Source organism: Ranitomeya variabilis, chromosome 6, assembly GCF_051348905.1.
Source record: "Ranitomeya variabilis isolate aRanVar5 chromosome 6, aRanVar5.hap1, whole genome shotgun sequence".
In the NCBI taxonomy this organism is placed as follows: domain Eukaryota; kingdom Metazoa; phylum Chordata; class Amphibia; order Anura; family Dendrobatidae; genus Ranitomeya; species Ranitomeya variabilis.
The window spans coordinates 24873902-24887912 of NC_135237.1; the positions used below are offsets into that span (position 1 = coordinate 24873902).

The 14011-nt window shown below is 40.3% G+C and overlaps 1 protein-coding gene across 3 annotated transcripts in view; it reads left to right on the forward strand.

Annotated features, from left to right (window-relative positions):
• Positions 1-14011, forward strand: part of DGKB (diacylglycerol kinase beta) — a 655304-nt gene that overhangs the window by 456675 nt on the left and 184618 nt on the right. For all 3 annotated transcript variants that reach the window (XM_077268080.1, XM_077268081.1, XM_077268082.1), the window contains exon 21: positions 4299-4389. In XM_077268080.1, the coding sequence (XP_077124195.1) occupies positions 4299-4389 (91 nt within the window). The remainder of the gene's footprint in view (positions 1-4298; positions 4390-14011) is intronic.

The following is a 14011-nucleotide window of genomic DNA, read 5'->3' on the forward strand; positions in this document are numbered from 1 at the left end:
GTTACAAACTCCCTATCAGAAGGCGCTCACTGATGGATTCTTAGTTGATTTAACTAAACGAACAGTCTTAAAAGCCAAAAAGTGCGACATTTTTCCTGAAAACTAATTGCAAAAATTATTTTTAGCCCAAAATACAAGCATTTGAGTAAAAAAAAAGCCCTTGAAGGTGTCCATACTCTTTAAAAGATGCTTGACATTTTTTTTTACAAATAGTGGAAAACAAAGAAATAGTCATGGGAGCACCACGACAGAGGAGCCAGAAGACCACAGCATCTGATTTCTCCAAATTCTGCACTGATTAGACATACTTTACCTTATTAAATGGTGCAAGTTTATTTTAGCAGAGAAGAGGTTAATCTGCTCTGTTGAGAGCTCCTGAAAGCTTTCCTGCATTAAGGCTCTCAGCTGTTCACTGTTAGCCATTCCCATCTCCTATATAATCTGGGCCCTGGCTAGCACTCATTGTCAGAGATAGCTTATGCTGGATGGCTGGAGGTTTGGGGTTGTTGTTTGAGAAGGCATTTGGTCAGTTTATCTGTGACTGACGCTAGGTTTTGAGTGTGTGATAGCTCCCTTTCTTCTCCTACTTTGGTTTAACCCCATCCTACATTCTACATGTGTGGTATATTTGTATTTTTGGTATTTTTTGTTATGCCTGTTTGTATTACCTTGTTGGTATGGTTGGTGTATTATGGTACACTACTACTCCCTTCTTCCCTGGGTGGAGAAAGGATACAGACGTAGGGCGGATTCAGGAGCTAAGGCAAGGTTGGTGGCCCCGGCATCTTCTCCTTCAGAAGTAATCTGGGGGACAGGGCGAGCTAGGGCGACCCTAGTGTTGGGGGCAAAGAAAGAGCCCCTGGTCCCGGGACACCTGAAAGAAATTGTGACAGAAATTCATTTTTAATTACTTTTTTCCTTACATTTTTAATGTAGCATGTATTATTGTATGATTGCTGAACATAAGTAATAAGCAATGAAAAAAATTCATGTTAATTGTGTAAATTGTTTTAATTGTGTAAAATATATCTAATAACAGAATAAAAGAAAATGAAATGGAAAACAGTAAAATATGTAACAATAGAACTTTTTGTCTGATGCTGTCGTTACTTACAATAAATTAATTTAGCATTTGTTAATAAGACCTGTGTGGTGCTGGAGCCCTGATTGCCCTGGAGAGCTTTTTCTTGGAGCCCTCGCTCTCTCAGTGAACCATAGCTGTGTTTATTTTCTTCATGCTGCAGCAAACTTAGTAGTAAGCAAAAGTTAATAAAGGGACCCATTCATGCCCAGCCATGAACTATGTCCAGTTTTCCAATCGCACACTGGTGCTTTTTATGCATAAGTAGTTTCCATACTGTCCCTGAGCACTGAAGTGCGGCTCATGGAGACTCCATGAAAGGCTATAAAATAGACGTGTGTCCATTGGATGAAATGAACAGGGAGAATCATATTTTTGTATCATTAGCATCTTTAATTAGGGGTATGCTTCAGAAATGGGTTATTCCCATAATAGCAATAGTTTTTCTTTGCAAAGCACAGTACAAGCTGAACATAAAGTTTCATTTTTGGACCATTGTGTCTTTTTTGTATCTCCTGCCTCATTGTGTGTCCTGTTTCACAGAACTGAATGGGTTTGCCTATTCTTATCAGATAAAACTAAATTCCCAGCAGCACCCTGCTTCATCTCAGTGCTGCAGGCTCCTCACTCCGTTCTTCTGTTTGCTTCCTGATAGAGCTAATGAGATCTCAACATAGGCAATTTTTATTTCTATGGATGAAGCGACAGTTCTGAATGTAGTGATTGTGACCCATTATTTGACTTATATTCATTACTATTTAGAATCGCCACCTCCCATTGGTATTTCAGAGCATAATCATGCATACCTTAAAATGCATAGGAGAGCTGAGGATCGTATGCCTGAGCTGTGCTAAAACACAGCTCTCAAGGCAATGAGGATGCTAAGATAGGGTCTGGGGAATGTTTTATTTCATGGGGTCATTAGGTGCAAATGCATTTGGTATCAGTCGGATCTTCATCATAGCACAGCTGAGCTGTGCTAAACCTGGCTGGCAGATGTAATATGAGACAGAAGAGTCAGAGGTACATTTGCTTTTCATGAATTAGAATCTTTAACATAACAAAGCTAAGCTGGGCTAAACCCGGCTCTCAGATGTTTTATTAGATATGGTCAGTAGATGCATCTGTTTTTCATCAGTAGGGTCAGTAGGTGAAAATTCCAATGTTGTAAGTGATATCTTCAGCATTGCATTGCTGAGCTGTGCTGAACCCAGCTGTCAGATGTTATATTAGACTGAAGAGTCATAAGTGCATTTGTTTTTCATGAATTAGACGGGGAGAATTTCAACTGTGGTTAACTCGCCTCTGCACCGTGCGACTTTCTCACAGTGCTAGGGGGGATCTTATTGAGGTTCAGCCCGGCTGGGAACGGAGCCTCAATGACCGGAGGTAACCTTGATGATGACACCGCTAGTCACTGAGGCTGCACTCCCAGCAGTTCAGTCACCAGTGGTTCTCAGCCTGGACGATCGCATCGTGACGCCATCCAGGTTGAAAACTAATTATCCCCCAGACATGGATTACGGCGTGGGACAGAACGACGGAGAGGTGAGGGATATTGTTGGTTTTTATTTTTAGTTTATTACAGGAGATCGAGGGCTCTAGTGGAATTAGGCATTGTCATAAGTATGGTTTAATTAAGATTATTAAAGGAGCCTGTGTCTTTCTTTCAAGTAAAGGACTTTTTTCTTGGTGTCTGGTCTGTGTTTTCTTACAATGTGACTATGGGGTTAGTATTGGGGGTATTTTATTGATGCTTTTCTATTACTAACCATGGGGCTTGATGTCGCCTGACAATACAAAGGTGACATTAACCCCCCAGCCATCACCCCACTTGACACCGCTACAGGGCAAGTGGGAAGATTGAGGCTAAGTGCCCAAATTGGTGCATCTTAAAGCTGTGCCTTTTCTGGGGTGGCTGAGAGCTCATGTTTTTAGCCTGGGCAGGGCAGTTTCCATGGTTTCTTCCTAGGCTATTAATATCAGCCTGCAGCTGTCTGCATAGCCTTTGCTAGTTAGTCAATATAGGAGTACCCTGCGTCATTTTTTAGCGTCCCCCATTTTAGTAGCCAGTAAAAGCTAAGTATACAGATGTGAGCTGATATTAATAGCCTGGGGAGCTCCATGAGTATCACTCCCTTCCCAGGCTATAAACATCGGCCCTCAGCTGTCAGCTTTCCCTCTGCTGGTTACGAAAATTGCACAGGAGCCCATGACATTTTTTTTAAGAAAACATTTTTTTATTAATGAAATACATGTACATAAGCTGCACACACACACTGTACTAATTGTATTTTTCACTGACATCTATATATATCTATGTATTCTATATGTATACTGTATATCTATTCTATCTTTTCTATTCTAACCTGTTACGCTGTGATTTTACTGTACGCGGCACATGAATTGCCGGCTTTTCAAAGGATCTAGAGTATGGTTTCACAGGAAATAGGTTTTCTTTCCTCTGGGGGAACTAAACTTTATTAGCATGCACAAAGAGACACAAGATAGCCCCAAAAAGGCATGAAAAAACCACACCAAAACTGCAACAAAAAGGCAATAAAAAATGCACCAAACGTGTTTTTGGCACAGCTTCTTTCCTGCCAAGAAATCAGGTTTTGCTGCAGAAAAAATGCAGAAAAAATGCAGCAAAAATGCCCAGTGTGAACATACCCTTAGAGCGAACTCGTGACCCATTATATTGGAGCAAAGAGACTTTAGCTTTGGAGGACTTAACGCAGCCTTGTATTACATGGTCAACAATTTACAAAAGTGAGTTCCATGTAATCCTGCTATTCACTTATAGCTGCTGTACACTTCTTTGCCACCAGTGGTTTCAACCTTAAGATCCATGACGATCATCTGATTGCCCTTGGAAGCTTGCTTTGAGTTGTTCAGTTTTATGCACCAATGTCAGGAGTAGGTGGGAAAAGCTCAAGCCCCACAGCCCGAATCACGGCACGTAACTAACACTCCTTCTCACGAAGATAATAAAGATTGGCAAATTAATGCAGGTAGAACGAGACACGAAGGGATGAAACCCTGTAAAGAACATTTCAATAAATGTCACTTATTGTATCTGTACTAAATATCACTGCGAAATGTAACATCACAAACAATGTCACAGTGAATTCTGTAAGTGAGAAAGATCAAAAGAAAACCCAAGATGTAAAGTTCATCCAAGATAAACCAAACTGTATTTTCCTTTATCTTTCAGAATGAAGAATAAATTTTGGTATTTTGAATTTGGCACGTCTGAAACGTTCTCTGCTACCTGCAAAAAGCTTCATGAAGCGATCGAAATAGAAGTAAGTGAGATATTTTATTTCTTATCAAAACAAGTAACGTGACAGATGATGGTGAAACTGTTAAACAGAATACTAAGCGCAGCTCTGGAGTGATGTATGTGCACAGTGACTGCACCAGCAGAATAGTGAGTGCAGCTCTGGAGTATAATACAGGATGCAACTCAGGATCAGTAATGTAATGTATGTACACAGTGACTGCACCAGCAGAATAGTGAGTGCAGCTCTGGGGTATAATACAGGATGTAACTCAGGATCAGTAATGTAATGTATGTACACAGTGACTGCACCAGCAGAATAGTGAGTGCAGCTCTGGGGTATAATACGGGATGTAACTCAGGATCAGTAATGTAATGTATGTACACAGTGACTGCACCAGCAGAATAGTGAGTGCAGCTCTGGGGTATAATACAGGATCAGTACAGGATCAGTAATGTAATGTATGTACACAGTGACTGCACCAGCAGAATAGAGAGTGCAGCTCTGGAGTATAATACGGGATGTAACTCAGGATCAGTAATGTAATGTATGTACACAGTGACTGCACCAGCAGAATAGTGAGTGCAGCTCTGGAGTATAATACAGGATGTAACTCAGGATCAGTAATGTAATGTATGTACACAGTGACTGCACCAGCAGAATAGTGAGTGCAGCTCTGGGGTATAATACAGGCTGTAACTCAGGATCAGTAATGTAATGTATGTACACAGTGACTGCACCAGCAGAATAGTGAGTGCAGCTCTGGGGTATAATACAGGATGTAACTCAGGATCAGTAATGTATGTACACAGTGACTGCACCAGCAGAATAGTGAGTGCAGCTCTGGGGTATAATACAGGAGGTAACTCAGGATCAGTAATGTAATGTATGTACACAGTGACTGCACCAGCAGAATAGTGAGTGTAGCTCTGGCGTAATACAGGAGGTAATTCAGGATCAGTAAAGGATAAGCAATCTAGTCATGATTTTGGTCTTCTTGATGTTCACTTGAAGTCCCATCTTCTCGCTCTCTTCTTATGACTTCTGTATCAGTTTCTTCAGGACCTTCTGCCTTTCTGCCAGCAGGGTTGTATAATGTGTATATCTCAGATTGTTGATGGTTCTTTTGCATGTTTTCCTCAGACTCTCGAATCATCTAAGTCCAGCTCCCTCATGATTATTTCTGCATAGAGGTTGAAAAGTAAAGGAGACAGGATGCTTCCTTATCTTATGTCCTTTTTGAGCTTGAACCATTCTGTGACTCCATACCATGCTTGGACTGTAGCTTCTTAAATATCATGCAAGGACCTGACAACCTAATTGTAATGTCTACATGAGGTCACAGGCTGCCTCATACAGACCTGGCACAAGCCACTCCATCTGGCAGATTCAAGAGAAATCCCAGTAACCTTTAATCCCTGTACAAAGATCTGGTTTTATTACAGGACCCAGTTGAATGTTACCATGGAAGGGCTGCCATACGGAGGTAGGAATGGTTGACAAGCAGGGTCAGAGACAAGAAGTCACGTGAAGGAGAAAATCAGGATCTGTAAAAATAGTCAGAGACATAAGCTGAGGTCAGAACAGGAAAAGAAGAAAATCAACCAGTAGCAGAAGACACACACCTAACCAGGAAGTACAAAGCTATATCTGGCATCTTCCAGTAGTAAGCTGGAAGCTTTAGTAGGGTTTGTTGCTTTCCAATAGGCTGAAGTAAGGAGCAGATAAGTTCAGCTGGACAACACACACCCATTCTGACAGACAAGAAAGGCCCATCTATCCAAACCGTAGTGGCAGGACAGAGCCTGCCATCTAGAACTTCTGGTTCTGACATATCTTCAATCACCAGCACCGTCCGCAGAGTGAATATGGCGACTCCTGTCAACAGAATCAGACGTCGCATGAGTAGGTTCTGGTGGAGCTGTGACACTAATCATGTGCATCGGCTCTTCTACCTCACTCAGTGCTTCCCAAAGCTTATCATGCTCAACACAGTCAAAAGCCGGGATATATTCCAGTAGAACTTCTTCTGGTTGTTCCTAATTTTTCTATGATTCTCCACTTTTGCAATGTTATGTCTGGTCCTTCTGCCTCTAAGGAATCCCTCTTGGGCGTCAGGAAGATCTCTATGAACGATATTGCGCAAACACTTCTCAATGAGTTTTCGAAGCTCTGCAGGGTTACCATCAATGGTAGGTGGTTGGGTTTTGGTAGCTGCATCAGCATTTATCTTCACTTTCCAATAGGTCATCTGGTTCTGGCTCCTCTTGGCCCCAAAGCTTCTCTTGATGGACAGTGCTGGTCTTGTTGGCATATAGTTCTTTAGTGTATTCTTTCTATCTCTGATCAAATATTGTTCCTGGCTTTGGAAACAGTCATCTTTTTTTCATTTCTTATTCTTTTGATCATAAAAAATAGAAAGAATTTATCCTAGCAGTGAAAGGTAAATCCTTCACACACAACCATTTCTTGAGAACAAGCTCCATAACTGAGCATGTGCACAGCACCGTCTTTTTTACATTACAAAATTTGCCCGAAATACCCTAAGGACACATGCACATGGTGGCTAGGTACACACAGAGCATGTCACTTCTTTCAGTGATTTTTCACCCGTTGACTTGAATGGGTGCTGAAAAAATGCAGCAAAAAACGCAGGTATCAATTTTTGCAGTGTTTTTTTGTGCCAAAAACTCATTCTATGGAATAGAACTTTTTTTTTCAATGCTAAACTTTATCAGCAAGCACAAGAGACAAATCTAGCATGCCAAAAACCGCCGCACAAAAAACTCATGAAAAATGCAAGAAAATTAAAACATGCTTTTTTCTGCAGCTTGTTTCCTGCAAAGAGATGAGAAAAAAACGGTTCAAAAACGCCCAGTGTGAACTTAACCTAAAGATGCCGTATGCACATAGCTACTTTCTGCAGCAAAAAAAATACTGATGAAAAAACTCAGTGTGAACATACCCTTTCTTCAAAAAATGATAAAAGGGTTTGGACTAGGATTCTCCATACTGCCGTCACCCTATCAACACTACCTTCCCACTCCTGTCACCGTCCGACCCCGCTATCAACTGCAAAAGTGCAAACTAAACTCTCCGTCCGCGGTGTTAATTAGAGGTCCTGGCGCTAATTGTGAAGACTAGCTAGTCTAACTAGTCACAATGGGGTTCTGACGCCGAGCTGAATAATTGCCGTTTCGTACATCCCGCCGAGCTCAATATTAAGTGAAAATAGCTGCCGATCCCTCCTGCTCAGCGCTGGTCCTGAGCGTCGCCACCGACTGAAATCCTTCCAGTTGGTTTGGGGACTCCAGACCTTTATAAATTAACAGCAGGAAAATACCAAAGGTGCCAGATTGCATATTTATTGTCTTTTTTGTGTAATACTTCAATATGTATTATGAAGTGAGTGACATAAATTAGGCAGATTTCAGAATCCACAGGCCGTGGCTTGTAGGAGACCCCATGCTGTCTGACATTTCATCCTTGTCAAAGATCAAATTATTTTAATTTAGGCTGTAAATTATAACGAATGAAGACTTCTTTGTGGGAATTCCCTGTGGTAATCTGACTTTTGTTGTTACTGCTGCTTGTCAGTGTGCAAAAAATATAATATGCATGCAAATAAGCCTGGAAAATGTGTACTATCTAATTATCTATCCAGTACATTCCACTTGAAGACAGTGGGAAGTCTGACACACAGTATGTGTTTGATTCATTGAGGCCTGCAGGGTATTTACACAAGATTACTTTTAATTATGAAATTAATATCTTTTTATCTGAAATGTATAGAAGTCGGAGAAGGCATGAGGAGAATTTTTATCCAACAATCTCCATTTTTTTTTTTTACCCAATAAGTTAAATAAAATTCAGCACTACTTTAACAATAAGTGGGCTTTCTTAACTGCAAGAACGGGAACGGTCAGCCGTCAGGGAGAATCTAAACTGATGATATGATGAGAAGACATCTTGGTGGATGTCGCACAGTAATAATGATGCACTGTCCAAAATGGCTCTGTTGTCAGGTGTCCCAGAACAAGGGCCTCCTTCCCTGTCCCTAATGCTCGGGGCGCCCTAGGTCGCCCTGTTTCTTTGATTAAATCCGGGGCCACTTACCTTACCTTATCTGCTCAATCCGCCCTCAGTCTGTACCCTTCCCCCACCAAGAGGAATAGTAGTATACCATAATACACCAACCAGACTAACAAGGTAAAATGAACAGGGATAAAGAAAAATGGCAATCATAAAAATATACTCACACATACAACAGAGGTAAAGACCAGGGAGTGGGTGATGGGGTTAAACCAAAGTAGGAGAAGTAAGGGAATTATCCCACACTCAAAACCTAGCAACAATCACAGATAAACCCACTAAACACCTTCTCCAATAATAACCAACAACAACCTCCAGCCATGCAGCATAATCTAGCTCTGACAATGAGTGCTAGCCAGGGACCAGATTATACAGGAGATGGGAGTTGCTAACTGTGCACAGCTGAGAGCCTGAATGCAGAAATACTTCCAGGAACTCTCAACGCAGCAGAGCAGATTAACCCCTGCAATGCTAAAAGAAACCTGTACCAATTAATATGAAGATTAAGTGCTTCTAATCAGTGCAGGAGTACGAGAAATCAGATGCTGCTGTCTTCTTTCTCCTCTCTGTCACGGTAAACCCATGAGAACTCTATGGGAAGGGTCCATGGTTTGAAAGTGGAAACTTTATTTACTAGGGAATATAGCAAAGGGGTCAAAATGCATATTGTGAACTGCAGAAATGTTCTATTCGAGGAGAGGTGCATTTATCTTTGCTAATTGTTGCCCTATACTGAATATAACTACTATAATACTGTCCCATGTACGTACAGGAATATAAGTACTATAACACTGCTCCTATGTACAAGAATATAACTACTATAATACTGTCCCATGTACGTACAAGCATATAACTACTATAATACTGCTCCTATGTACAAGAATATAACTACTATAATACTGCCCCTATGTACAAGAATATAACTACTATAATACTGCCCCCTATGTACAAGAATATAACTGCTATAATACTGCTCCTATGTACAAGAATATAACTACTATAATACTGCCCCTATGTACAAGAATATAACTACTTTAATACTGCCCCCTATGTACAAGAATATAACTACTATAATACTGCCCCTATGTACAAGAATATAACTACTATAATACTGCTCCTATGTACAAGAATATAAATACTATAATACTGCCCCTATGTACAAGAATATAACTACTATAATACTGCCCCTATGTTCAAGAATATAACTACTATGATACTGTTCCTATGTATAAGAATATAACTACTATAATACTGCCTCTATGTACAAGAATATAACTACTATAATACTGCCCCTATGTACAGGAATATAACTACTATAATACTGCCCCATGCACAAGAATATAACTACTATAATTATAATACTGCCCCTATGTACACGAATATAACTACTATAATACTGCCCCCTATGTACAAGAATATAACTACTATAATACTGCCCCTATGTACAAGAAAATAACTAGTATAATACTGCTCCTTATATACAAGAATATAACTATTATAATACTGCTCCTATGTACAAGAATATAACTTCTATAATACTGTTCCTTATAGACAAGAATATAACTACTATAATACTGCTCCTATGTACAAGAATATAACTACTATAATATTGCTCCTATGTACAAGAATATAACTACTATAATACTGCTCCCTATGTACAAGAATATAACTACTATAATACTGCTCCTATGTACAAGAATATAACTACTATAATACTGCCCCTATGTACAAGAATATAACTACTATAATACTGCCCCTATGTACAAGAATATAACTACTATAATACTGCTCCTATGTACAATAATATAACTACTATAATACTGCCACTATGTACAAGAATATAACTACTATAATACTGCTCCTATGTACAATAATATAACTACTATAATACTGCTCCTATGTACAAGAATATAACTACTATAATACTGCCCCCTATGTACAAGAATATAACTACTATAATACTGCCCCTATGTACAAGAATATAACTACTATAATACTGCCCCCTATGTACAAGAATATAACTACTATAATACTGCCCCCTATGTACAAGAATATAACTACTATAATACTGCCCCTATGTAAAAGAATATAACTACTATAATACTGCCCCCTATGTACAAGAATATAACTACTATAATACTGCCCCTATGTACAAGAATATAACTACTATAATACTGCCCCCTATGTACAAGAATATAACTACTATAATACTGCCCCTATGTACAAGAATATAACTACTATAATACTTCTCCTATGTACAAGAATATAACTACTATAATACTGCTCCTATGTACAAGAATATAACTACTATAATACTGCCCCTATGTACAAGAATATAACTACTATAATACTGTTCCTATGTACAAGAATATAACTACTATAATACTGCTCCTATGTACAAGAATATAACTACTATAATACTGCCCCTATGTACAAGAATATAACTACTATAATACTGCCCCTATGTACAAGAATATAACTACTATAATACTGCCCCTATGTACAAGAATATAACTACTATAATACTGAACCTATGAACAAGACTATAACTACTATAATACTGCTCCTATGTACAAGAATACAACTTCTATAATACTGCCCCTATGTACAAGAATATAACTACTATAATACTGCCCCTATATACAAGAATATAACTACTATAATACTGCCCCTATATACAAGAATATAACTACTATAATACTGCCCCTATGTACAAGAATATAACTACTATAATACTGTTCCTATGTACAAGAATATAACTACTATAATACTGCTCCTATGTACAAGAATATAACTACTATAATACTGCCCCTATGTACAAGAATATAACTACTATAATACTGCCCCTATGTACAAGAATATAACTACTATAATACTGCCCCTATGTACAAGAATATAACTACTATAATACTGAACCTATGAACAAGACTATAACTACTATAATACTGCTCCTATGAACAAGACTATAACTACTATAATACTGCTCCTATGTACAAGAATATAACTTCTATAATACTGCCTCTATGTACAAGAATATAACTTCTATAATACTGCTCCTTATAGACAAGAATATAACTACTGTTATATTGAACCCAAACACAAGAATAATATAGATTTTTTTTTTTGGGGGGGGGGCAGGTTTGTCCCGAACAAATCAATGTACAGCGGATACTTCACCTTGGCATTAACATGGAATTTCCGCTACAATCCTTTATGTTTCAGGTTCATGCTCTATATGTATATTTACCGATCCCCTCCTGAGCTTTATGCTATCATCCAGGACAGTAAGGAACTGAAAGGCTTTAGTACTTCTTGCAGAACAGACATTGATCATCTCCTAAGACCATCTATATATTTTATTTATGCCATTGTCTTGGTGCCGATCAAGCTTTCATCTATTATCACCGATACTAATGTAACAGAAGAAGGAGGAAGTAGTTGTCTTTCCTCGGTTCAACAGAACATTTCGTTGGTCATTTCCTTAAATGCATTTCTAATTATGTGAGTTCTTGCCGGCGCTTTGATTACTGTGATTAGGAGTCTATATATAACCTTGTATGAGCTCAGGTGTAGGACCATTCATTATGGATCCAGCTTACTGGTGTCTACAGGCTTAAAGGGGCCAATGTGGCAATGAGTGCGCTGCACTGATCCGATGGAGCTCGTTATTTCCTTTATTGTTCTTTGACCACCCTTTAGAGTTGGGTCCTGACTTCTTCTATTGGGAGCAGTAAAATTAGTGAAATGCGTAGCTGCATTGCCACTCTAATTTAAAGGGAGGGTGATCACTCAGACCCCCGCCAATTCCCAATATGGGGCTCTAACACGTCCTATGAAAATTGGGTGGTGACTGCGCATTCGCACCTCCGCACCAATCATTGTAAATAAATCTCGGCTGTACTTGCTCACCGCTCAATATTATCATGGCATTCTAGAGCCCGATTGTCAGGATCGGGATGGGGACGAGGGTCCTAGCAGTCAGACCCTCAGCCGTCAGCATGGTATCAAATATCTTTGGTGTACCACTCCTATTGGCAAACCATGCAGCTAATATGAGGCAAGTGTTTGGGGACCCAAGAGTCAGGGTCTCCCACCCTCCCCGTGATATGAAAAGGTATCGGCATCCAATGGTACATGGATTAGAAGCCATCGGCCCACTGCTCATCCATTCATGCCTCTGAGACTCAGAGCGGTAGGCATGATAACGTCACTAGATTGCACCTTCTGCGTGGAACCTAAGTCCACCCAACGCACAAACCAGAGCAGTGCTTCGGGAAAAAGGGGTAGTGGTTATTTTATATTTTTTATTATTATTTTTTAAATTAATTAGTATTTGGACGTGGATATGGCATACATTATATTGAGTGGGTGGTCTGCTGGAACATCGTACTGTATGGGGTCACTGTGATGGCATAATTCTGTGAGTGGCTAGCTGTGGGGTATCATATAGTGTGGAAGGCTCTATAAGGTATTCTGTTTGAGTTGTGGGGGTCCCAATACTACATGTGGGGGTCACTGGAATAATCATATTGTGTATGTGGGCCATCATCCAGTATGTGAGGCTGTAGGGACATCATACTGTGTATGGGGGCCTGTGATGACATCATACTGTGTATGGGGAGGCTGTCTGGACATCATACTGTATGGGGTCACCATGAGGGCTTAATACTGTGAGTGGCGAGCTGTGGGGACACAATTCTCTTTGAGGAGTTGTGGGGGGTCCAATACTGTATGTGGGGGTCAGTAGAATAATTATATTGTGTATGTGGGCCATCATCCAGTATGGGAGGCTGTAGGGACATCACACTGTGTGTGGGGGGCTGTGAGGACATCATACAGTGTATGGGGATGCTGTGAGGACATCATACTGTATGGGGTCACCATGAGGGCTTCATACTGTGAGTGGCAAGCTGTGGGTACACAATTCTGTATGTGGGGTCAGTAGAATAATTATATTGTGTATGTGGGCCATCATCCAGTATGGGGGCTGTGAGGACATACTGTGTATGGGGGCTCTATGGACATCATCCAGTATGGGGGCTGTAAGGACATCACACTGTGTATGGAGGGGCTGTGAGGACATCATACTGTGTATGGGGGCTCTATGGACATCATACAGTGTATGGGGGGCTGTAAGGACATCATACTGTGTATGGGGGTGCTGTGAGGACATCATACTGTGTATGGGGGCTCTATGGACATCATACAGTGTATGGGGGGCTGTAAGGACATCATACTGTGTATGGGGGTGCTGTGAGGACATCATACTGTGTATGGGGGCTCTATGGACATCATACTGTGTATGGGGGGCTGTAAGGACATCATACTGTGTATGGGGGCTGTGAGACATCATACTGTGTATGGGGGTGCTGTGAGGACATCATACTGAGGAAGGGGTCACTGGGGGCCTCATAATGTGGGGAGGGGATTTGTGGGGTCATATTACTGTGGGATGGGACTACTTTATGTACTTGGGGCCACTGTGAGGTGATCATGCTGTGCATGTGGGGGAAAGACACTGTGAGGGTATCATGCTGTGTGTGGGGGGAATTTT